Consider the following 25669-nt stretch of genomic DNA (forward strand, 5'->3'; position numbering starts at 1 on the left):
ATTCTAGCAGCCGTATTTAGCACTAACTGAAGTTTGTTTAGTGCTTTATTCGGGTAGCCGGAAAGTAGAGCATTGCAGTAGTCCAGCCTAGAAGTAACAAAAGCATGGATTAATTTTTCTGCGTCATTTTTGGACAGAAAGTTTCTGATTTTTGCAATGTTACGTAGATGGAAAAAAGCTGTCCTTGAAACAGTCTTGATATGTTCTTCAAAAGAGAGATCAGGGTCCAGAGTAACGCCGAGGTCCTTCAGTTTTATTTGAGACGACTGTACAACCATCCAGATTAATTTTCAGATTCAACAGAAGATCTCTTTGTTTCTTGGGACCTAGAACAAGCATCTCTGTTTTGTCCGAGTTTAAAAGTAGAAAGTTTGCAGCCATCCACTTCTTTATGTCTGAAACACAGGCTTCTAGCGAGGGCAATTTTGGGGCTTCACCATGTTTCATTGAAATGTACAGCTGTGTGTCGTCCGCATAGCAGTGAAATTTAACATTATGTTTTCGAATGACATCCCCAAGAGGTAAAATATATAGTGACAACAATAGTGGTCCTAAAACGGAACCTTGAGGAACACCGAAATGTACAATTGATTTGTCCGAGGACAAACCATTCACAGAGACAAACTGATATCTTTCCGACAGATAAGATCTAAACCAGGCCAGAACTTGTCCATGTAGACCAATTTGGGTTTCCAATCTCTCCAAAAGAATGTGGTGATCGATGGTATCAAAAGCGGCACTAATATCTAGGAGCACGAGGAGTCAATGTAGAGTCTAATCTATTTTTCCATTCATAAAGTGTTTTATAGCTAAGCACATTTCATGGTAATTAACTGTGCAGTTTACCACTGAAATATAACACCAGCCAACATCTGCAGTCAATGTGCTGTCATTTTCTATTTTCCCCATTTTGTTTTTTTAAAGCATTTATAAACATACTTCACTTACCAAAAAGAACACAAACACAGAATATGAAAGGAAACATTTTGATTTTGTTTTTCCAGATGTAGCACATAAATCTATTGGACCCAAGATGGTCAACAGACTATTGACATGTTGACTTCTTGAATAGATTTAACAAAAATTCATATTCAATATATTCAAATTTGAATTATTCATTTCAGAATAGCTGGCAATAACTATTTTAGTGAGTAAAACATACTAACACAGGGTGGTAAAGCTAACTAGCATTTCCCCCCTTTTCACTAATGCAGCTAGCTAACAGCTAGCAGCTAGCTAAGCCGCTGGCTATTGAGCCCCACAGTGGAGCTATCATAATACCCATAAAACCTAGCGGTCAAACAGGGAAATGGTTCCAACCGTTTTTCCCTTGGGGGATTTGTAGAAACAGTAAGGGCTGTGTTTCGTCTAGGCTTACCCAGGTGTGATGTATTGATAACCATGTAAATCTCTCCCTGGTGTGATGTATTGATAACCATGTAAATCTCTCCCTGGTGTGATGTATTGATAACCATGTTAATCTGTCCCTGGTGTGATGTATTGATAACCATGTAAATCTCTCCCTGGTGTGATGTATTTATAACCATGTAAATCTCTCCCTGGTGTGATGTATTGATAACCATGTAAATCTCTCCCTGGTGTGATGTATTGATAACATGTAAATCTCTCTCCCAGGTGTGATGTATTGATAACCATGTAAATCTCTCTCCCAGGTGTGATGTATTGATAACCATGTAAATCTCTCTTCGACAAGCTGACTTATCAATATATTCAACTCTATTTACTCTGAGATTCAAAAATTGCTACTTAGCATCAAAGTGAACATCATGCAAGACTACAAATCCCAGCATGCTCCTGCATGTCATCTCTAGCTGGCTACCTTTGCTAACAGCCAATTTATTCATGACTTTATTTAGCTAACATTAGATAGTTAATCCAAAGATTCGTACCTTTGCCTGGATTCAGCAGTCTCATCCAGATCATCATGATATTTGTAGTTATTTTTATGATAGCCACATTAGCAGCTAATTAGCATTTCATTTGTTTCGGGGTAAATGCAGGCGAATATATTGATAAAAGTCACCTTGTCCGAGAGCGATTTACACGGTTATCAAAACGTCACGCCAAGGGTAACACTACACAAAACACAGTCCTTTATTTAAAGTGTTTCTAGAAAATCCCCTATGGAGGAAAATGAATGGTGGGAAAAGGGATTGGTACCATTTCCTTGTTTGACTGCAAGGTGTTATGGGTATTATGACTCATACTGTGGTACTCTGTCGACACGATTTCCAACTCGGTCAATAAATGTTGCAAAAATAATCATAAGACCCCTTTAAACATTTAGTTAACAGTGGTATCTATCTCACTATTTAAGACCTTACATTGTACTTTTGCGTATTACGAACCATTGACAACAGGACAGATTAAGAGACAGAAACATCACAATGTTCATTTCATTTTGATTGCACAGCACCCGGAGGAGTGTGTTAGAGGTCAATGAAATGGCACTTCCCGGTGACCTCTCGCTTCTCAAAAAAATCATTAAAAAAACCCTGAATTAAACATTTAGTTAACCTTTTTGTTCACTATTTCATGACTGAAAGTGTACATTTTGTACATTTAAAAATATCTACTAAGAAACCAGAAGAAGTCTAGGGTGTCACCCGGAAGTGATTCTTAAATACCCTGACCTAGTGAGATATACATGGAGGAGGTTTAATACCCATTTTACATTTACATTTTAGTCATTTAGCAGACGCTCTTATCCAGAGCGACTTACAGTAGTGAATGCATACATTTCATACAATTTCATACATTTTTTTTTTTTTCTGTGCTGGCCCCCCGTGGGAATCGAACCCACAACCCTGGTGTTGCAAACACCATGCTCTACCAACTGAGCTACAGGGAAGGCAACCCTGACCTAGTGAGATATACATGGAGGAGGTTTAATATCCTGACCTAGTGAGATATACATGGAGGAGGTTTAATATCCTGACCTAGTGGGATATACATGGAGGTTTAATATCCTGACCTAGTGAGATATACATGGAGGAGGTTTAATATCCTGACCTAGTGAGATATACATGGAGGAGGTTTAATATCCTGACCTAGTGAGATATACATGGAGGAGGTTTAATATCCTGACCTAGTGAGATATACATGGAGGTTTAATATCCTGACCTAGTGAGATATACATGGAGGAGGTTTAATATCCTGACCTAGTGAGATATACATGGAGGAGGTTTAATATCCTGACCTAGTGAGATATACATGGAGGAGGTTTAATATCCTGACCTAGTGAGATATACATGGAGGAGGTTTAATATCCTGACCTAGTGGGATATACATGGAGGTTTAATATCCTGACCTAGTGAGATATACATGGAGGAGGTTTAATATCCTGACCTAGTGAGATATACATGGAGGAGGTTTAATATCCTGACCTAGTGAGATATACATGGAGGAGGTTTAATATCCTGACCTAGTGAGATATACATGGAGGAGGTTTAATATCCTGACCTAGTGAGATATACATGGAGGTTTAATATCCTGACCTAGTGAGATATACATGGAGGAGGTTTAATATCCTGACCTAGTGAGATATACATGGAGGAGGTTTAATATCCTGACCTAGTGAGATATACATGGAGGAGGTTTAATATCCTGACCTAGTGAGATATACATGGAGGAGGTTTAATATCCTGACCTAGTGAGATATACATGGAGGAGGTTTAATATCCTGACCTAGTGAGATATACATGGAGGAGGTTTAATATCCTGACCTAGTGAGATATACATGGAGGAGGTTTAATATCCTGATCTAGTGAGATATACATGGAGGTTTAATATCCTGACCTAGTGAGATATACATGGAGGAGGTTTAATATCCTGACCTAGTGAGATATACATGGAGGTTTAATATCCTGACCTAGTGAGATATACATGGAGGAGGTTTAATATCCTGACCTAGTGAGATATACATGGAGGAGGTTTAATATCCTGACCTAGTGAGATATACATGGAGGAGGTTTAATATCCTGACCTAGTGAGATATACATGGAAGAGGTTTAATATCCTGACCTAGTGAGATATGCATGGCGGAGGTTTAATATCCTGACCTAGTGAGATATACATGGAGGAGGTTTAATATCCTGACCTAGTGAGATATACATGGAGGAGGTTTAATATCCTGACCTAGTGGGATATACATGGAGGTTTAATATCCTGACCTAGTGAGATATACATGGAGGAGGTTTAATACCCTGACCTAGTGAGATATACATGGAGGAGGTTTAATATCCTGACCTAGTGAGATATACATGGAGGAGGTTTAATATCCTGACCTAGTGAGATATACATGGAGGAGGTTTAATACCCTGACCTAGTGAGATATACATGGAGGAGGTTTAATATCCTGACCTAGTGAGATATACATGGAGGAGGTTTAATATCCTGACCTAGTGAGATATACATGGAGGTTTAATATCCTGACCTAGTGAGATATACATGGAGGAGGTTTAATATCCTGACCTAGTGAGATATACATGGAGGAGGTTTAATATCCTGACCTAGTGAGATATACATGGAGGAGGTTTAATATCCTGATCTAGTGAGATATACATGGAGGTTTAATATCCTGACCTAGTGAGATATACATGGAGGTTTAATATCCTGACCTAGTGAGATATACATGGAGGAGGTTTAATATCCTGACCTAGTGAGATATACATGGAGGAGGTTTAATATCCTGACCTAGTGAGATATACATGGAGGAGGTTTAATATCCTGACCTAGTGAGATATACATGGAGGTTTAATACCCTGACCTTGTGAGATATACATGGAGGAGGTTTAATATCCTGACCTAGTGAGATATACATGGAGGAGGTTTAATATCCTGACCTAGTGAGATATACATGGAGGAGGTTTAATATCCTGACCTAGTGAGATATACATGGAGGTTTAATATCCTGACCTAGTGAGATATACATGGAGGAGGTTTAATATCCTGACCTAGTGAGATATACATGGAGGTTTAATACCCTGACCTTGTGAGATATACATGGAGGAGGTTTAATATCCTGACCTAGTGAGATATACATGGAGGAGGTTTAATATCCTGACCTAGTGAGATATACATGGAGGAGGTTTAATATCCTGATCTAGTGAGATATACATGGAGGTTTAATATCCTGACCTAGTGAGATATACATGGAGGTTTAATATCCTGACCTAGTGAGATATACATGGAGGAGGTTTAATATCCTGACCTAGTGAGATATACATGGAGGAGGTTTAATATCCTGACCTAGTGAGATATACATGGAGGAGGTTTAATATCCTGACCTAGTGAGATATACATGGAGGTTTAATATCCTGACCTAGTGAGATATACATGGAGGAGGTTTAATACCCTGACCTAGTGAGATATACATGGAGGAGGCTCAGTCAAGCTAGTCGTCTTGACTACTTTCTTATGCCATTCTCTCTGGCACCAAAAGTTAAAAAAGTGTTGATAGGGGACAGAATGCGGTCGGATAGGGGACAGAATGCGGTCGGATAGGGGACAGAATGCGGTCGGATAGGGGACAGAATGCGGTCGGATAGGGGACAGAATGCGGTCGGATAGGGGACAGAATGCGGTCGGATAGGGGACAGAATGCGGTCGGATAGGGGACAGAATGCGGTCGGACCATGGAATAATCGGTATATCCATTACTCTTACGGCATTTCCACGTGGGCGAGGATATTGGAAATGTAATCAAAGCCTATTGGATGACAACTTGTTTAGAACTAGGACAGAAGAATTTATAACTGACTTTTTCAGACATAACACAGGTACAGCAGATCCCCTTATTGAATGGGACACGTTTAAATGTGCCCTTAGAGGCCATGCAATTCAGGACTCCTCTATAAAACAAAAGCAATTTAGATCAAAAGAGTCCATATTAACGAAGGAAATTATCAGTACAGGAGGATAGCAATATAAACTTTACTATAGAGACTCAGAATAAGTTAGAGAACTCTTTAGTTCTATCCCAGTTTACCCTGATTAACTCTTTAGTCCTATCCCAGTTTACCCTGATTAACTCTTTAGTCCTATCCCAGTTTACCCTGATTAACTCTTTAGTCCTATCCCAGTTTACCCTGATTAACTCTTTAGTCCTATCCCCGTTTACCCTGATTAACTCTTTAGTCCTATCCCAGTTTACCCTGATTAACTCTTTAGTCCTATCCCCGTTTACCTATTTGCTTATGGCCTTGCCTAAACCTAGCGACCTGTTTTTTAATCTTTAATGACTGGTACTATACACACACAGTACCAGTCAACAGTTTGGACACAACGACTCATTCAAGGGTTTTTCTTTATTTTTTTTATTATTTTCTACATTGTAGAACAATAGTGAAGACATTAAAACTATGAAATAATTGAGATGGTTTGGGATGAGTTGAACCGCAGAGTGAAGGAAAAGCAGCCAACAAGTGCTCAGCATATGTGGGAATTCCCTCAAGACTGTTGGAAAAGCATTCCTCATCAAGCTGGTTGAGAGAATGCCAAGAGTGTTCAAAGCTGTCATCAAGGCAAGAGGGTGGCTACTTTGAAAAATCTCAAATACAACATTTATTTTGATTTATTTGAACACTTTTTTTTTTGGTTACTACATGATACCATATGTGTTATTTCATAGTTTTGATGTCTTCACAATTTTGCTACAATGTAGAAAATAGTAAAAGTAAAGGGGAAAAACCCTGAAATGGGTAGGTGTTACCAAACTGTTGACTGGTACTGTACCGACCGGTGGGGGAAATGGGGCCGGTGCAGGCTATATATGAGCATCATATATAGCATGTGATTTGGCCTTTTGGCATATTCACTAACACTGGTATAACAGAAGCACACATTTTGAGAACAGCCATAATGATGACACTACGCTGTCTTGGTAATGATGCATCCATTAGGATAAATATTTAGTCCTTGCATAGCATGACATGAATGCGCTGTGGATACACTATGGATATTTTGAATTAACCTTTTAATAATGCCTTTAGTTACTATGGGCCCCCAGCCTTTAGTTACTATGGGCCCCCAGCCTTTAGTTACTATGGGCCCCCAGCCTTTAGTTACTATGCCCCCAGCCTTTAGTTACTATGGCCCCAGCCTTTAGTTACTATGGCCCCCAGCCTTTAGTTATTATGGGCCCCCAGCCTTTAGTTACTATGCCCCCAGCCTTTAGTTACTATGCCCCCAGCCTTTAGTTACTATGGGCCCCCAGCCTTTAGTTACTATGCCCCCAGTCTTTAGTTTCTATGCCCCCAGCCTTTAGTTACTATGCCCCCAGCCTTTAGTTACTATGGGCCCCCAGCCTTTAGTTACTATGCCCCCAGCCTTTAGTTACTATGGGCCCCCAGCCTTTAGTTACTATGGGCCCCCAGCCTTTAGTTACTATGGCCCCAGACTTTAGTTACTATGGGCCCCCAGCCTTTAGTTACTATGGCCCCAGCCTTTAGTTACTATGGGCCCCCAGCCTTTAGTTACTATGGGCCCCCAGCCTTTAGTTACTATGCCCCCAGCCTTTAGTTACTATGGGCCCCCAGCCTTTAGTTACTATGGCCCCAGCCTTTAGTTACTATGGGCCCCCAGCCTTTAGTTACTATGGGCCCCCAGGCTTTAGTTACTATGGGCCCCCAGCCTTTAGTTACTATGGGCCCCCAGCCTTTAGTTACTATGGGCCCCCAGCCTTTAGTTACTATGGGCCCCCAGCCTTTAGTTACTATGGGCCCCCAGCCTTTAGTTACTATGGGCCCCCAGCCTTTAGTTACTATGGGCCCCCAGCCTTTAGTTACTATGGGCCCCCAGTCTTTAGTTACTATGGGCCCCCAGCCTTTAGTTACTATGGGCCCCCAGCCTTTAGTTACTATGGGCCCCCAGCCTTTAGTTACTATGCCCCCAGCCTTTAGTTACTATGCCCTCAGCCTTTAGTTACTATGGGCCCCCAGCCTTTAGTTACTATGCCCCCAGTCTTTAGTTTCTATGCCCCCAGCCTTTAGTTACTATGCCCCAGCCTTTAGTTACTATGGGCCCCCAGCCTTTAGTTACTATGCCCCCAGCCTTTAGTTACTATGGGCCCCCAGCCTTTAGTTACTATGGGCCCCCAGCCTTTAGTTACTATGGCCCCAGACTTTAGTTACTATGGGCCCCCAGCCTTTAGTTACTATGGCCCCAGCCTTTAGTTACTATGGGCCCCCAGCCTTTAGTTACTATGGGCCCCCAGCCTTTAGTTACTATGGCCCCAGCCTTTAGTTACTATGGGCCCCCAGCCTTTAGTTACTATGGGCCCCCAGCCTTTAGTTACTATGGGCCCCCATTCTTTAGTTACTATGGGCCCCCAGCCTTTAGTTACTATCGTCCCCCAGCCTTTAGTTACTATGGGCCCCCAGCCTTTAGTTACTATGGGCCCCCAGCCTTTAGTTACTATGGGCCCCCAGCCTTTAGTTACTATGGGCCCCCAGCCTTTAGTTACTATGGGCCCCCAGCCTTTAGTTACTATGGGCCCCCAGCCTTTAGTTACTATGCCCCCAGCCTTTAGTTACTATGCCCCCAGCCTTTAGTTACTATGGGCCCCCAGCCTTTAGTTACTATGCCCCCAGCCTTTAGTTACTATGTCCCCAGCCTTTAGTTACTATGTCCCCAGACTTTAGTTACTATGGGCCCCCAGCCTTTAGTTACTATGGGCCCAGCCTTTAGTTACTATGGGCCCCCAGCCTTTAGTTACTATGCCCCCAGCCTTTAGTTACTATGGGCCCCCAGCCTTTAGTTACTATGCCCCCAGCCTTTAGTTACTATGGGCCCCCAGCCTTTAGTTACTATGCCCCCAGCCTTTAGTTACTATGGGCCCCCAGCCTTTAGTTACTATGGGCCCCCAGCCTTTAGTTACTATGGGCCCCCAGCCTTTAGTTACTATGCCCCCAGCCTTTAGTTACTATGGGCCCCCAGCCTTTAGTTACTATGGGCCCCCAGCCTTTAGTTACTATGCCCCCAGCCTTTAGTTACTATGGGCCCCCAGCCTTTAGTTACTATGGGCCCCCAGCCTTTAGTTACTATGCCCCCAGCCTTTAGTTACTATGGGCCCCCAGCCTTTAGTTACTATGGGCCCCCAGCCTTTAGTTACTATGGGCCCCCAGCCTTTAGTTACTATGGGCCCCCAGCCTTTAGTTACTATGCCCCCAGCCTTTAGTTACTATGGGCCCCTAGCCTTTAGTTACTATGGGCCCCCAGCCTTTAGTTACTATGGGCCCCCAGCCTTTAGTTACTATGCCCCCAGCCTTTAGTTACTATGCCCCCAGCCTTTAGTTACTATGGGCCCCCAGCCTTTAGTTACTATGCCCCCAGTCTTTAGTTTCTATGCCCCCAGCCTTTAGTTACTATGCCCCCAGCCTTTAGTTACTATGCCCCCAGCCTTTAGTTACTATGGGCCCCCAGCCTTTAGTTACTATGGGCCCCCAGCCTTTAGTTACTATGGGCCCAGCCTTTAGTTACTATGGGCCCCCAGTCTTTAGTTACTATGCCCCCAGCCTTTAGTTACTATGGGCCCCCAGCCTTTAGTTACTATGCCCCCAGCCTTTAGTTACTATGCCCCCAGCCTTTAGTTACTATGGGCCCCCAGCCTTTAGTTACTATGCCCCCAGCCTTTAGTTACTATGCCCCCAGCCTTTAGTTACTATGGGCCCCCAGCCTTTAGTTACTATGCCCCCAGCCTTTAGTTACTATGCCCCCAGCCTTTAGTTACTATGGGCCCCCAGCCTTTAGTTACTATGGGCCCCCAGCCTTTAGTTACTATGGGCCCCCAGCCTTTAGTTACTATGCCCCCCCAGCCTTTAGTTACTATGCCCCCAGCCTCTGGAATAGCCTGCCAGAGAACCTGAGGGGGACCGAAACTGTTTTTAAAGAGATGTTAAAACACCTTTTGGTTTTCTTTATGGTGTTTTTCTTTTTTGTCTTTCAGTTATTATTTTGATTTTATCTTATGTTGGTTGCGTAGTAAATATTTATGTTTATTTTCTTTGTTTTCTTAGTTTTTTCCTGTGAAGCGCGTTGCTTTCATGTCTGAAATGTTCTATATTAATAAAGCTTGATTTTGACTGTGAGGGTACCTCACATTCTCTTCACGTGTTATTCTACATACCTGTGAAATCTACTGGATATGCGTAGGCATCACTTTTTCAGTGTTCAGTCAAGTGGCTTCCTTGGTCTACCAGGAAGGAGGAATCCTTGTTGAAGCCTGCGCTCAGTCCATAGCCCTGTTCATGTTGCCATAAAGTGGAAGCAGTTTCCTAGCATGTTACATTTACGTCACTTAGCAGACGCTCTTATCCAGAGCTACTTACAAATTGGTGCATTCACCTTATGATATCCAGTGGAACAACCACTTTACAATAGTGCATCATATATATATATAATTTTTTTGTAGGGGGGGGGGGGTTAGAAGGATTACTTTATCCTATCCCAGGTATTCCTTAAAGAGGTGAAGTTTCAGGTGTCTCCGGAAGGTGGTGATTGACTCCGCTGTCCTGGCGTCGTGAGGGAGCTTGTTCCACCATTGGGGTGCCAGAGCAGCGAACAGCATGTGTCTTATATCTCCCTCAGTGATGATGATGGTGTTCTTACAATGTGTGTTGTGTTGTGTTCCAGGTATGGTGTGGAGGACTGAGCCTCAGTACAGGCATGCAGGTCCCCAGTGCAGTCAAGAGTTTCCAGAAGACTGAGAACGGCCTGGGAGGATCAAACAGCAGCCTCAACAGCATGGCCCAGTAGCCCACACTGACTGGCTGCATCTGAAACAGCACCCTATTCTCTACTCAGTGCACTACTGTTGCTCTATGCAGGCTCTAGTCAAAAGTAGTGCACTATATATAGGGAATAGGGTTCTATAGGGCTCTGGTCTAAAGTAGTGCACTATATATAGGGAATAGGGTTCCATTTCGGACGCAACCAATAATGAACTGAACTCGCTCCTCTGACTTCCTGCTTCCTGTGCAAGTACAACCCCTTCCTGTTTCTGATCTGTCAACCCGAGCTGCACCGCTGCAGATGCGCTGCGAGACATGAGAAACACTGAGCGTTGGAGGAACAAAACCAGCCTCGCCTTCACTCCTCGCAGTTTAACCAAGCCGCTCCAGACCCTCAGAGGGTATCATCACGCGTCAGGGCTCTCCAAGCCTGTTCCCGGAGAGCTACCGTCCTGTAGGTTTGACCCTAACCTAGCACACCTGATGCTAATAATAATAATAATAATAGCTGATTCATAAGCTGAAATTGGGGTTGGTGTGAACCTACAGGAAGGTAGCTCTTCAGGAACAACCAATAACCCAGCTGCAGCATTAAGGGTTAGTGGAACCCTCTTAACTCATGTTCCAGATCGCTTAGAGGTGTTCCAACGTTTATATTAAGATTTGTCATTCTGGAGCAGGAATGCTAGACGTTTAATCAGGGAATAGATGAGTGCACTTTTCTCTCCTTTTGTTTTAGTTAGAAGAGTTTTACATCGTTCTGTCTCTCTGAAGTGTGAACGGCATGACGACACACCATGTTGATTACTACTTAACAGCGCCTGTATTGACTCGTATATTTCTGTGTGTGTGTGTGTGTGTGTGTGTGTGTGTGTGTGTGTGTGTGTGTGTGTGTGTGTGTGTGTGTGTGGTTTTGTGTTTGTGTGTGGTTGTGTATGACTATAGCCGTGTCAGTGAATGGATTATAGCTCCTCCCTCTCTCGTAGAGGCGTCGTTTTGGTTTGAACCCTCAGTTTCTTCAGTATGCTACTGAACAATATCTTGTCCGAACTAAACTGCAGCTTTGCACTAAATACAGTACCTGAAGCAGGGTTGACTTAACTTACCTTTATGATGTCGTTCTGCCGTTTTCTTCTCATGATTGACTTCGTCCTGTTAGTTGTGCAGCAGACTTGGTGTGACCCTGTGTAGGCGTCCCAAATCACACCCTATTCCCTATATAGTGCACTACTTTTGAACCAAGGGGCCCCTGTGACGATCCCTGGTCATGCAACTGTCCCTATGGGGGCCTGGGCAAAAGTAGTGCCCTAATATAAAGGACTAGGGTTCCATTTGGGACGCAGGCTGTGAACCTAGACGTCAGAGTGTGTTGATCTGTGTCTGTACGTCATTGAGAATTGTGTGTTCTTATTCATGTCTTATGGCGCCCTATTCTCTTTTTTTATAGTGCACTAAATAGGGAATAGGGTGCCGTTAAGGACTCTCGTATTACTGTACCTTTTTTAAAGCGTTCAGAAGTTAATCTCGCGATATGGCAACAAAAAAAACGGCAGTTCTTAAATGAGGTACCTTTTTTTGTTGAAAAGGGTGATAGACATCAGATATACACTGAGCGTGCAAAACATTAAGGACACCTTCCTAATGTCGAGTTGCAGCCCCTTTTGCCCTCAGAACGACCTCAATTTGTGGGGGCATGAACAAGGTGTTGAAAGCGTTCTATAGGGATGCTGGCCCATGTTGACTCCAATGCTTCCCACAGGTGTGTCCAGTTGGCTGGATGTCCTTTGGGTGGTGGACCATTCTTGTTACACACAGGAAACTGTAGAGTGTGAAAAACCCAGCAGCTTTGCAGTTCTTGACACACTTAAACCGGTGCGCCTGCCACCTACTATCATACCCCGGTCAAGGTCACTTAAATCTTTTGTCTTGCCCATTCACCCTCTGAATGGCACTCATACACAATCCATGTCTCCATTGTCTCAAGGCTTAAAAATCCTTCTTTAACCTGTCACCTCCCCTTCATCTACACTGATTGAAGTGGATTTAACAAGTGACATCAATAAGGGATCATATCTTTCACCTGGATTCACTTGGTCAGTCTATGTCATGGAAAGAGCAGGTGTTCCTAATGTTTTGTCCACTCAGTGTCATATTGATGCATGCGGTCGTCATCAGTTGGAATGAGATGTCTGTCCAAATTGTGTCAAAACCACCAAAGATTACGTTTAGTGAGGGGAAATTGATATGTGAATACTTTATATTCTGCCACCTGGTGTCTGGATGATGTCATTGCAATAATTCAGGACGAGATCCTACAGCCACACCTCTCTGACCACTACACACTACAACCAGACACATCTCTGACCACTACAGCCAGACACATCTCTCTGACCACTACACACTACAACCAGACACATCTCTCTGACCACTACACACTACAACCAGACATCTCTCTGACCACTACACACTACAACCAGACACATCTCTCTGACCACTACACACTACAACCAGACACATCTCTCTGACCACTACACACTACAGCCAGACACATCTCTCTGACCACTACACACTACAACCAGACACATCTCTCTGACCACTACACACTACAACCAGACACATCTCTCTGACCACTACAACCAGACACATCTCTCTGACCACTACACACTACAGCCAGACACATCTCTGACAACTACACACTACAACCAGACACATCTCTCTGACCACTACACACTACAACCAGACACATCTCTGACCACTACACACTACAACCAGACACATCTCTCTGACCACTACACACTACAACCAGACACATCTCTCTGACCACTACAGCCAGACACATCTCTCTGACCACTACACACTACAACCAGACACATCTCTCTGACCACTACACACTACAACCAGACATCTCTCTGACCACTACACACTACAACCAGACACATCTCTCTGACCACTACACACTACAACCAGACACATCTCTCTGACCACTACACACTACAACCAGACACATCTCTCTGACCACTACACACTACAACCAGACACATCTCTCTGACCACTACACACTACAACCAGACACATCTCTCTGACCACTACACACTACAGCCAGACACATCTCTCTGACCACTACACACTACAACCAGACACATCTCTCTGACCACTACACACTACAACCAGACACATCTCTGACCACTACACACTACAGCCAGACACATCTCTCTGACCACTACACACTACAACCAGACACATCTCTCTGACCACTACACACTACAACCAGACACATCTCTGACCACTACACACTACAACCAGACACATCTCTCTGACCACTACACACTACAACCAGACACATCTCTCTGACCACTACACACTACAGCCAGACACATCTCTCTGACCACTACACACTACAACCAGACACATCTCTCTGACCACTACACACTACAACCAGACACATCTCTCTGACCACTACACACTACAACCAGACATCTCTCTGACCACTACACACTACAGCCAGACACATCTCTCTGACCACTACACACTACAGCCAGACACATCTCTCTGACCACTACACACTACAGCCAGACACATCTCTCTGACCACTACACACTACAGCCAGACACATCTCTCTGACCACTACACACTACAGCCAGACACATCTCTCTGACCACTACACACTACAGCCAGACACATCTCTCTGACCACTACACACTACAGCCAGACACATCTCTCTGACCACTACACACTACAACCAGACACATCTCTCTGACCACTACACACTACAACCAGACACATCTCTCTGACCACTACACACTACAACCAGACACATCTCTCTGACCACTACACACTACAACCAGACACACCTCTCTGACCACTACACACTACAACCAGACACATCTCTCTGACCACTACACACTACAACCAGACACATCTCTCTGACCACTACACACTACAACCAGACACATCTCTCTGACCACTACACACTACAACCAGACACATCTCTGACCACTACAACCAGACACATCTCTGACCACTACAGCCAGACACATCTCTCTGACCACTACACACTACTACTGCACACAATACTTTTCGTCATACATTACTTCGTTTTGGATTTTGTTTTGAAATAATAATTTTATTTTACATAATTTAGACATATCAGTGTTCTCAATGCTGAATATGTTATATTCACCTGGATTATTAGAGCTGATTTAAAACTAAATAACTGACCCTTTTTGTGCATCATTATCATGTTATGTATACTGGTCGAACTCGATGTTTGGTTATTTCATTTTCTACCATGTTTTCCATGCTGCTGTTCTGTTTTGAGCCGTCGAGGGAGAAGGATAACTCCAGTTGTCTTCATGTGGGCCAACCTTTTTCAGTTATACTGTATTCACATTTTTTTTGTGATATTAGACCGCAAACATGTGACTCTTTTAGATATGTCCATCTCTCCGTTCAAACACCAAATAAACCATTTTCCACCCCTGGCAACATTTTGCTTTTATCTTTCTCATCGACTATAATCTATGAAGCGTATTGAGGCAGGATTGAAAAATGAATCAATTCTCTGTGTCTGTTTTTGGCTTACAAACATTTTTGAGTTTTCTAAGCCATATGGTAGAGTAATTGAATTCTCTGTATGTCTATGTGGGCCTGCTGTATGCTTACTACTGGTACAAAATGTCATACTCTCACAGAATGCCATTCCATTTGTAAGATGGCGCTGGAGAAGAAGGCAGATGTTTTACGTGTCCCCCAAACAATTTTTTTTTTCTTCTCGTTTATTTGCGTTGTTTGTAACTTTTATTGTTTTACTTATTTTGTACATAATGTTGCCGCTTCCGTCTCTTATGACCGAAAATAACTTCTACACATCAGGACTGCGATTACTCACCACGGACTGGTGGTGGAATCCTTTTTTTTTCCTTTAATGAGTCTGACGAGGCCGACGCCAACGATATACTGCTTTCTCGGGAACAGGCCCAGATCCCCGTGATTTGCATGAAGAGGAGGCGGAGAAAAAGGCTCCGGAGGCTGCCTTCTGAGAGTTCGTAGGCGATCAAATAAACCCCCCCCCCCCCCCCCCCCCCCCACTACCTTGCACATTTGCTAGCAGAATGGAATCTTTGGACAATAAAATAGATGACCGACGCGGAAGATTAAACTACCAACGGGACATTCCAAAACGGTAATATCTTATGCTTCACGGAGTCGTGGCTGAACGACGACAGTATCAACATACAGCTGGCTGGTTATACGCTGCACCGGCAGGATAGAACAGTGGTGTCTGGTAAGACCAGGGGCGGCGGAGTATGTATTTTCGAAAACAACAGCTGGAGCACGAAATCTATGGAGGTCTCGAGGTTTTGCTCACCTGAGGTAGAGTATCTCATGATAATCTGTAGAACACACTATTTACAAAGAGAGTTTTCATCTATATTTTACATTTACGTCATTTAGCAGACGCTCTTATATATTCTTCATAGCTGTCTATTTACCACCACAGACAGATGCTGGCACTAAGACCTCACTCAACCAGCTGTATACGGCCATAAGCAAACAGGAAAACGCTCATCCAGAGGCGGCGCTCCTAGTGGCCGGGGATTTTAATGCAGGCAATCTGAAATCCGTTTTACCTCATTTCTACCAGCATGTTAAATGTGTAACTAGAGGGGAAAAAACTTAACCACCTTTACTCCACACACAGAGACGTGTACAAAGCTCTCCCTCGCCCTCCATTTGTCAAATCTGACCATAATTCTATCCTCCTGATTCCTGCTTACAAGCAAAAATTAAAGCAGGAAGCACCAGTGACTCAGTCTATAAAAAAGTGGTCAGATGAAGCAGATGCTAAACTACAGGACTGTTTTGCTATCACAGACTGGAATATGTTCCTGGATTCTTCCGATGGCATTGAGAAGTACACCACCATATCAGTCATTGGCTTCATCAATAAGTGCATCGATGACGTCATCCCCACAGGGACGTACATACCCCAACCAGAAGCCATGGATTACAGGCAACACCCGCACTGAGCTAAAGGGTAGAGATGCCGCTTTCAAGGAGCAGGACTCTAACCCGGAAGCTTATAAGAAATCCTGCTATGCCCTCCGACGAACCATCAAACAGGCAAAGTGTCAATACGGGACTAAGATTGATCACACTACACCGGCTCCGACGCTCGTCTTATGTGGCAGTGCTTGCATACTATTATGGATTATTATGACACGAGCCTACCGGACAAGCTAAATTACTTCTTTGCTTGCTTCGAGGAAAGTAACACTGAAACATGCATGAGAGCATCAGCTGTTCGGATGACTGTGTGATCACGCTCTCTGTAGCTGATGTGAGTAAGACCTTTTAAACAGGGCAATATTCACAAGGCCGCAGGGCCAGACGGATTACCAGGACGTCTCCGAGCATGCATTGACCAACTGTAAGGCTCTGGGCATAGTGGGTGCGAAGTCAGGCGCAGGAAGCAGAGAGTACAGGGTAGTGCTTTAATGTCACACAAGGCAAACACAAGCCACCCCACGGAGATACAGAGCGCACACAAAAACAAAATGCCCCAAACACTGGGGACTGAAACAGTCCGAGGAAACCCACGTACAAAGCACCTCAAACACGAGCGTGCACAGACGCAAATACACAAAACAATCCCGCACACAGAGCAGGCGGGCCTACTGGCTAAAATAACCCGGCTAATCAGCCCAACACAAAACGGGTGAAACCAATAAACAGAAAGGGGGGAGAAGGAAATCAGTGGCAGCTAGTAGGCCGGTGACGACGACCGCCGAGCGCCGCCCGAGCAGGAAGGGGAGCCACCTTCGGTAGGAGTCGTGACACCAACTGGCAAATGTCTTCACTGACATTTTCAACCTGTCTCTGACTTGAGTCTGTAATGCAGACCACCATAGTCCCTGTGCCCAAGAACACTAAGGTAACCTGTCTAAATGACTACAGACCCGTAGCACTCACGTCTGTAGCCATGAAATGCTTTGAAAGGCTGGTCATGGCTCACAACACCATTATCCCAGAAACCCTAAACCCACTCCAATTTGCAAACTGCCCCCAACAGATCCACAGATGATGCAGTCTCTATTGCACTCCACACTGCCCTTTCACACCTGGACAATAGGAACACTTATGTGAGAATGCTATTCATTGACTACAGCTCAGCATTCAACACCATAGTGCCCTCAAATCTCATCACTAAGCTAAGAAGGAGCCTGGGACTAAACAGAGGGTAGTGCGTACGGCCCAGTATATCACTGGTGCAAAGCTTCCTGCCATCCAGGACCTCCTATACCAGGCGGTGTATAAAAATTGTCAAAGACTCCAGCCATCCTAGTCATAGAATGTTCTCTCTGCTACCGCACGGCAAACAGTACCGGAGCGCCAAATCTAGGTCCAAAATACTTCTTAACAGCTTCTACCCCCAAGCCATGAGACTCCTGAATAGCTACTGCTGCTCTTTAATTATTTTTTTACTTAACCAACAATGCTGTTTTAAGAAAAAAAAAGAAGTTAAGGGCTTGTAAGTAAGCATTTCACTGTAAGGTCTACTACACCTCTTGTATTCAGCATTTCACTGTGAGGTCTACTACACCTGTTGTATTCAGCATTTCACTGTAAGGTCTACTACACCTGTTGTATTCAGCATTTCACTGTGAGGTCTACTACACCTGTTGTATTCAGCATTTCACTGTAAGGTCTACTACACCTGTTGTATTCAGCATTTCACTGTGAGGTCTACTACACCTGTTGTATTCAGCATTTCACTGTAAGGTCTACTACACCTGTTGTATTCAGCATTTCACTGTAAGGTCTACTACACCTGTTGTATTCAGCATTTCACTGTGAGGTCTACTACACCTGTTGTATTCAGCATTTCACTGTAAGGTCTACTACACCTGTTGTATTCAGCATTTCACTGTAAGGTCTACTACACCTGTTGTATTCAGCATTTCACTGTAAGGTCTACTACACCTGTTGTATTCAGCATTTCACTGTGAGGTCTACTACACCTGTTGTATTCAGCATTTCACTGTGAGGTCTACTACACCTGTTGTATTCAGCATTTCACTGTGAGGTCTTCTACACCTGTTGTATTCAGCATTTCACTGTGAGGTCTACTACACCTGTTGTATTCAGCATTTCACTGTAAGGTCTACTACACCTGTTGTATTCAGCATTTCACTGTGAGGTCTACTACACCTGTTGTATTCAGCATTTCACTGTAAGGTCTACTACACCTGTTGTATTCAGCATTTCACTGTAAGGTCTACACCTGTTGTATTCAGCATTTCACTGTAAGGTCTACACCTGTTGTATTCAGCATTTCACTGTAAGGTCTACACCTGTTGTATTCAGCATTTCACTGTAAGGTCTACTACACCTGTTGTATTCAGCATTTCACTGTAAGGTCTACTACACCTGTTGTATTCAGCATTTCACTGTAAGGTCTACTACACCTGTTGTATTCAGCATTTCACTGTGAGGTCTACTACACCTGTTGTATTCAGCATTTCACTGTAAGGTCTACTACACCTGTTGTATTCAGCATTTCACTGTGAGGTCTACTACACCTGTTGTATTCAGCATTTCACTGTAAGGTCTACACCTGTTGTATTCAGCATTTCACTGTAAGGTCTACACCTGTTGTATTCAGCATTTCACTGTAAGGTCTACACCTGTTGTATTCAGCATTTCACTGTAAGGTCTACTACACCTGTTGTATTCAGCATTTCACTGTAAGGTCTACTACACCTGTTGTATTCAGCATTTCACTGTGAGGTCTACTACACCTGTTGTATTCAGCATTTCACTGTGAGGTCTACTACACCTGTTGTATTCAGCATTTCACTGTAAGGTCTACACCTGTTGTATTCAGCATTTCACTGTGAGGTCTACTACACCTGTTGTATTCAGCATTTCACTGTAAGGTCTACTACACCTGTTGTATTCAGCATTTCACTGTAAGGTCTACACCTGTTGTATTCAGCATTTCACTGTAAGGTCTAAACCTGTTGTATTCAGCATTTCACTGTAAGGTCTACTACACCTGTTGTATTCAGCATTTCACTGTAAGGTCTACTACACCTGTTGTATTCAGCATTTCACTGTGAGGTCTACTACACCTGTTGTATTCAGCATTTCACTGTGAGGTCTACTACACCTGTTGTATTCAGCATTTCACTGTAAGGTCTACTACACCTGTTGTATTCAGCATTTCACTGTAAGGTCTACTACACCTGTTGTATTCAGCATTTCACTGTAAGGTCTACTACACCTGTTGTATTCAGCATTTCACTGTAAGGTCTACTACACCTGTTGTATTCAGCGTTTCACTGTTGTATTTGGCGCATGTGACAAATACAATTTGATTTGCTTTGATCATGTGCTCTACCTTGGCAAATAAAGGTGCAGTTTCAGTCATATCCAATACCAGGAGTATTGAATTCCAGTCTTTGAATGATGCTGTGTCTGCATGTATGTATTACAATTATACACTTCAGTAGTATTTACCGGTCCTGGGACATCAATGGTTACACATTGTAACTATGCAATAGACTAGAAACATGATTTAACTAGTTAAAGGCTGATTTGTATTTCATATATACAGAAAAAAAATAAAAAATTAAACAGTGCACTACACTTCCTGTGCATCATGTAAATAGTCTAAACCCGGTTCATCTCACTATGTCATTTCCTTCATCTGCATTGATCTGATAAATACAGGATAGGTGTAGTATTTCATCAAATGAGATACTTCATTTCAACCAGTAGAGAATGTGAAACACTTTATTGAAAGAAGTTCATTATCCAAGGGTCATAAATACATTATAAATATTATAATTGTAATATTAGAAATACAAGTTCAATCTGTACATCAATGCACATCTGGTGTTTATTATAAAAACAGAGGAAGAAAGAGGTAGTGAGAGAGGTGTAAAAGACAAAGGGAAAGAGGTAAGAACAGAGGAGCAGGGAAGACGGCATATGATTAATGAATCACAGTGCTACCATAATATTCTGTCAGTTCATCACATAATAGTGTCTCTAGCGGTGTCTCCTAACCGGCCTTGGGCTCCCAGTCGGTCCGAAGGTTATCTTAAGAGCGGGTGAGATGACAGGACTGGGGGTTGGCATCCTCTCTCACATGAGAGAGAGAGAGAGAGAGAGAGAGAGAGAGAGAGAGAGAATGTTTAAGCCTTGTGTTTTTTTAATCATTCTACCACTGTCAGTCATCAGGAGGTGAAATGCAAAACTGACCTGGGATCATTAACTCTGGGACTAACTACATCTCTGTCTGAAATTTAAATGTAAAGCACCTCTTTAATAATACTTCCTGTATAATATAAACTGACCTTGGATCATTAACACTGGGACAACTACATCTGTATTTCAATGTGACGCATCTCTTTAATAATACTCCCTGTTGACCCGACCAAATAACCTCTCACCTCTGATCATGCTGTGCCCTCTATGCGAGAGGGGTTCACCGACACGGCTGATATAACCTAGAGGATTTAGGGAGAAGGGGGAGAGGGACGAAGTGAAGGAGAGGGACTGTTATTGAGAAAATAAGGTAGTTAAATGTACAGTGTTCAACAGGAATCTGATCCCCTCCTGGTCCTCGTGTCCATCCTCATGACTTTATGCAGGACACAGGTAGCCTTCACACGCCTGAATCCCCCCCAGGAGGTCACCCAACCTTGCAGTGCCCTACATGGTAAATGTAGGCAATTGTTTTGAAGGAATCTCCAGTTACAAGGTATCTGTAGGAATATGGAAGACAATGTAATTATTAGACTTTAGACTTTCACATCACCAGGTCATTGTGGATTACTAAAGTATAATATCCCTGATTAATAAATCATGATAACATTGGATTGATAGATGCATGTGACCATAGCAGGATCATATCAAGGATAACATCACAAATGAATACATAAATACCTCTTGAAGCTTGATGATGAGTTGATCATTTGAATCAGCTGTGCAGTGTGAAGGCAAAAACAAAAATGTGCCCCTTTGAGTCCCCAGGACCAGGACTGAGAACCACTGCTCTTCATTGGGACCTCTTCACATGTAGACAGGCTTTCACAGCTCTCTGTATCTGAGGACCGAAAACCTCACAAGAAACTGACTTCATTATAGCCAAACTACACAGCACTGAATATTATGTTACAATTACCTCCGTCCTCACTTCTAGCGACTGGAATTACACAAGTACCTGCCCTATCCAGAATAGCCTCTCACTTTGACAGTTTTGGCTGCTATCCCTTCACCCTCCTCCATGGCTGTTATCTAGCTACCTACAAATTTGAAGTTTGTTTTTAACAGTGATAAATACATCAAGATAGCTAGCTAATATGAAGTTAGGTAGCTGGTGATGATTTAATTGACTTAGCTAGCTATCTATAAAATCTTAAAAGTTATCTAGATATCTATCTAGCTATGTTTGCAGCTCATTTGAGTTAGCCTGCACTGTAGCTAGTTAGCTAATAATATTTTTTATTTTTTTTAACATTTTCTAAATGTATTTACTTAGTTGAATAGGTTCTCCCAGCCATGTGGACGATTGGAAAAAGGGCTGCAAAGTGTGCTTGTCACCAGAGTGTTTTAAAGCATATTCCTATTTACCTGTGAATACATTCATGAAATGGAGAATGGATTAAACTATTTACCCATTTAATAATCAGACCTTCATACACACTTGCTATGCGGAATTCTTGACGCATAATCGAACGTGCTGCTATATACTGCCATATGCTGCCAGCACGCCCACAAGCAAGCCACTCTGGGCGACCTAAGCGGCACGCTGCAATTTACCGCGTGCTAGTGTACACGAGCCGCCACATATGCCTAAAACAACATTGCGGGACTGCGGTTGGGTTTGGGATCAGTTCTTGCGCTTGGGTTTGGGATCAGTTGTTGCTGTAGCAGGTGGGAGTCAGATAGAAAGCCAGTGGGTGCTGGCAGGAGCGGGATGAAGAAATTGGTCCTGTGCAGGCCTCTGCTGTGCACCATGACAGTGAAGCCTGGAACGTTAGAGCTGTTTACTACTGTGTCAGTGTGAAAAGTAGGGAATTGGCTAAGGAAACTGACAGATCAATAACATTACATTCCCATACTGACTAATATAACTCACTTTGCACTGGAAAAAAATGTCAGAATATCAATCTTTAATCGTTTGGCCGATGGTTTCATTGTTTGATTCAGGTCTAGTTTAATTGAGACAAAAAAGAATAGCTAATGTAAGCCAACTTTTGGCCAGCTCTCTTTTGAACGGTACATCAACTGGCGAAAGCTTGCCAAGTTCATTTACTTCTAAAACGTAACAAAACAAAAACTACAAAACATTTCCATACAAATAACTGCTGTTAGATAGTAATAATATCCGCCTCCATATTGCTATCTGACAGAGGCTAGAGATGACCTGGCTGTGGTAGCTACTCACTAACCTAGCGTATTCATTCACCTCAGATAACTAGAGGCTAGAGATGACCTGGCTGTGGTAGCTACTCACTAACCTAGCGTATTCATTCACCTCAGTCGAGAGGGGATGGGACATTACCTAATGTTACACGTCAGTTACAATACAATGCTCAGCACTGCGAATAAACACCTAGTTTCATTTTTTTTAAACAGCAGTTACTTTGCCAGCTACATCAGTCAACTAAAGAGTAGCCAGTATCTGTTCTGCTTCCTTTTTACAACTCAGTGGAAGAGCGCATGTAACGTGTGTCGTATGAAGTAGACCAAGGTGCAGCGGGAAAATGTATACTCATCTTGTTATTTATTATAAAAGAAGGAAAAACCAAAAGAAACACGTATACAAAAACGAACGAACGACACTAAACAGACCCGTCAGGTGCTACATACACTAAACAGGAAATGACTACCTACAATTCCCATTACCAAAACACCCCTATACATAGGACCTTCAATCAGAGGCAACGAGGAACAGCTGCCTCCAATTGAAGGCCAAATCAATAAACTAAACATAGAACTAGAAAGACTAGTAATGCAAATCAATTTATACAATTTTTGACATGCGTTTTTCTGGATTTTTTTGTTGCTATTCTGTCTCTCACTGTTGAAATAAACCTACCATTAAAATTATAGACTGATTATTTCTTTGTCAGTGGGCAAACGTACAAAATCAGCAGGGGATCAAATACTTCTTTCCCTCACTGTATATACAGAGTCTCCATCCAACCTCCCATCCCATTCCCCCAACCCGAGCCAATCAACATGTCTCCATCCAACCTCCCATCCCATTCCCCCAACCCCAGCCAATCAACATGTCTCCATCCAACCTCCCATCCCATTCCCCCAACCCCAGCCAATCAACATGTCTCCATCCAACCTCCCATCCCATTCCCCCAACCCCAGCCAATCAACATGTCTCCATCCAACCTCCCATCCCATTCCCCCAACCCCAGCCAATCAACATGTCTCCATCCAACCTCCCATCCCATTCCCCCAACCCCAGCCAATCAACATGTCTCCATCCAACCTCCCATCCCATTCCCCCAACCCCAGCCAATCAACATGTCTCCATCCAACCTCCCATCCCATTCCCCCCAACCCCAGCCAATCAACATGTCTCCATCCAACCTCCCATCCCATTCCCCCAACCCCAGCCAATCAACATGTCTCCATCCAACCTCCCATCCCATTCCCCCAACCCCAGCCAATCAACATGTCTCCATCCAACCTCCCATCCCATTCCCCCAACCCCAGCCAGCCAACATGTCTCCATCCAACCTCCCATCCCATTCCCCCAACCCCAGCCAGCCAACATGTCTCCATCCAACCTCCCATCCCATTCCCCCAACCCCAGCCAGCCAACATGTCTCCATCCAACCTCCCATCCCATTCCCCCAACCCCAGCCAGCCAACATGTCTCCATCCAACCTCCCATCCCATTCCCCCCAACCCCAGCCAGCCAACATGTCTCCATCCAACCTCCCATCCCATTCCCCCAACCCCAGCCAGCCATGTCTCCATCCAACCTCCCATCCCATTCCCCCAACCCCAGCCAGCCAACATGTCTCCATCCAACCTCCCATCCCATTCCCCCCAACCCCAGCCAATCAACATGTCTCCATCCAACCTCCCATCCCATTCCCCCAACCCCAGCCAGCCAACATGTCTCCATCCAACCTCCCATCCCATTCCCCCAACCCCAGCCAGCCAACATGTCTCCATCCAACCTCCCATCCCATTCCCCCAACCCCAGCCAGCCAACATGTCTCCATCCAACCTCCCATCCCATTCCCCCAACCCCAGCCAGCCAACATGTCTCCATCCAACCTCCCATCCCATTCCCCCCAACCCCAGCCAATCAACATGTCTCCATCCAACCTCCCATCCCATTCCCCCCAACCCCACTCCAACTCGCAGAAACCATGTCATAAATACTTTCCTAACCTAAATAATATAAAATATTAGAGTATTTTTAAATCTACCAGGAGATAAATATGTGCGCTTTCTTAAATTGATCCCGAATATTCTGAACCGTTCTCTTCATATTTATTTAACCTTTATTTAACTAGTATTTATATGGCTTTCTGTCACTGATCAAATCAAATCGAAGTTTATTTGTCACATGTGCCGAATACCTGTAAGGGCTGTCTGAAGAGAGAGTGGACCAAAACGCAGCGGAGTTAGTGTTCATCATATTTAATTATAAAATGGAACACTATACAAATACAAAATAAGAAACTGACAGCCAACAGTCCTGTCAGGTGAAACACTGAACAGAAACAATTACCCACAAACCCCCAACGGAAAAACATGCACTTATGTGTGACTCCCAATGAACCACAACGAACTTCAGCTGTGCCTGATTGGGAGCCACACACGGCCCAAAACAAAGAAATACAAAAACATAGAAAAAGAACATAGAA

The 25669-nt window shown here is 43.6% G+C and overlaps 1 protein-coding gene across 4 annotated transcripts in view; it reads left to right on the plus strand.

Moving 5' to 3' along the window:
* LOC106568556 (FSD1-like protein) overlaps positions 1-15236 on the plus strand; it is a 126212-nt gene extending 110976 nt beyond the window's left edge. For all 4 annotated transcript variants that reach the window (XM_045692675.2, XM_045692674.2, XM_045692677.2 and 1 more), the window contains one exon: positions 10654-15236. In XM_045692675.2, the coding sequence (XP_045548631.1) occupies positions 10654-10776 (123 nt within the window). In that variant the 3' untranslated portion in view covers positions 10777-15236. The remainder of the gene's footprint in view (positions 1-10653) is intronic.
* Positions 15237-25669: the final 10433 nt, after the last annotated feature.

The sequence above is a fragment of the Salmo salar genome, chromosome 13 (genome assembly GCF_965601325.2).
Source record: "Salmo salar chromosome 13, fSalSal1, whole genome shotgun sequence".
Classification (NCBI taxonomy): Eukaryota; Metazoa; Chordata; class Actinopteri; order Salmoniformes; family Salmonidae; genus Salmo; species Salmo salar.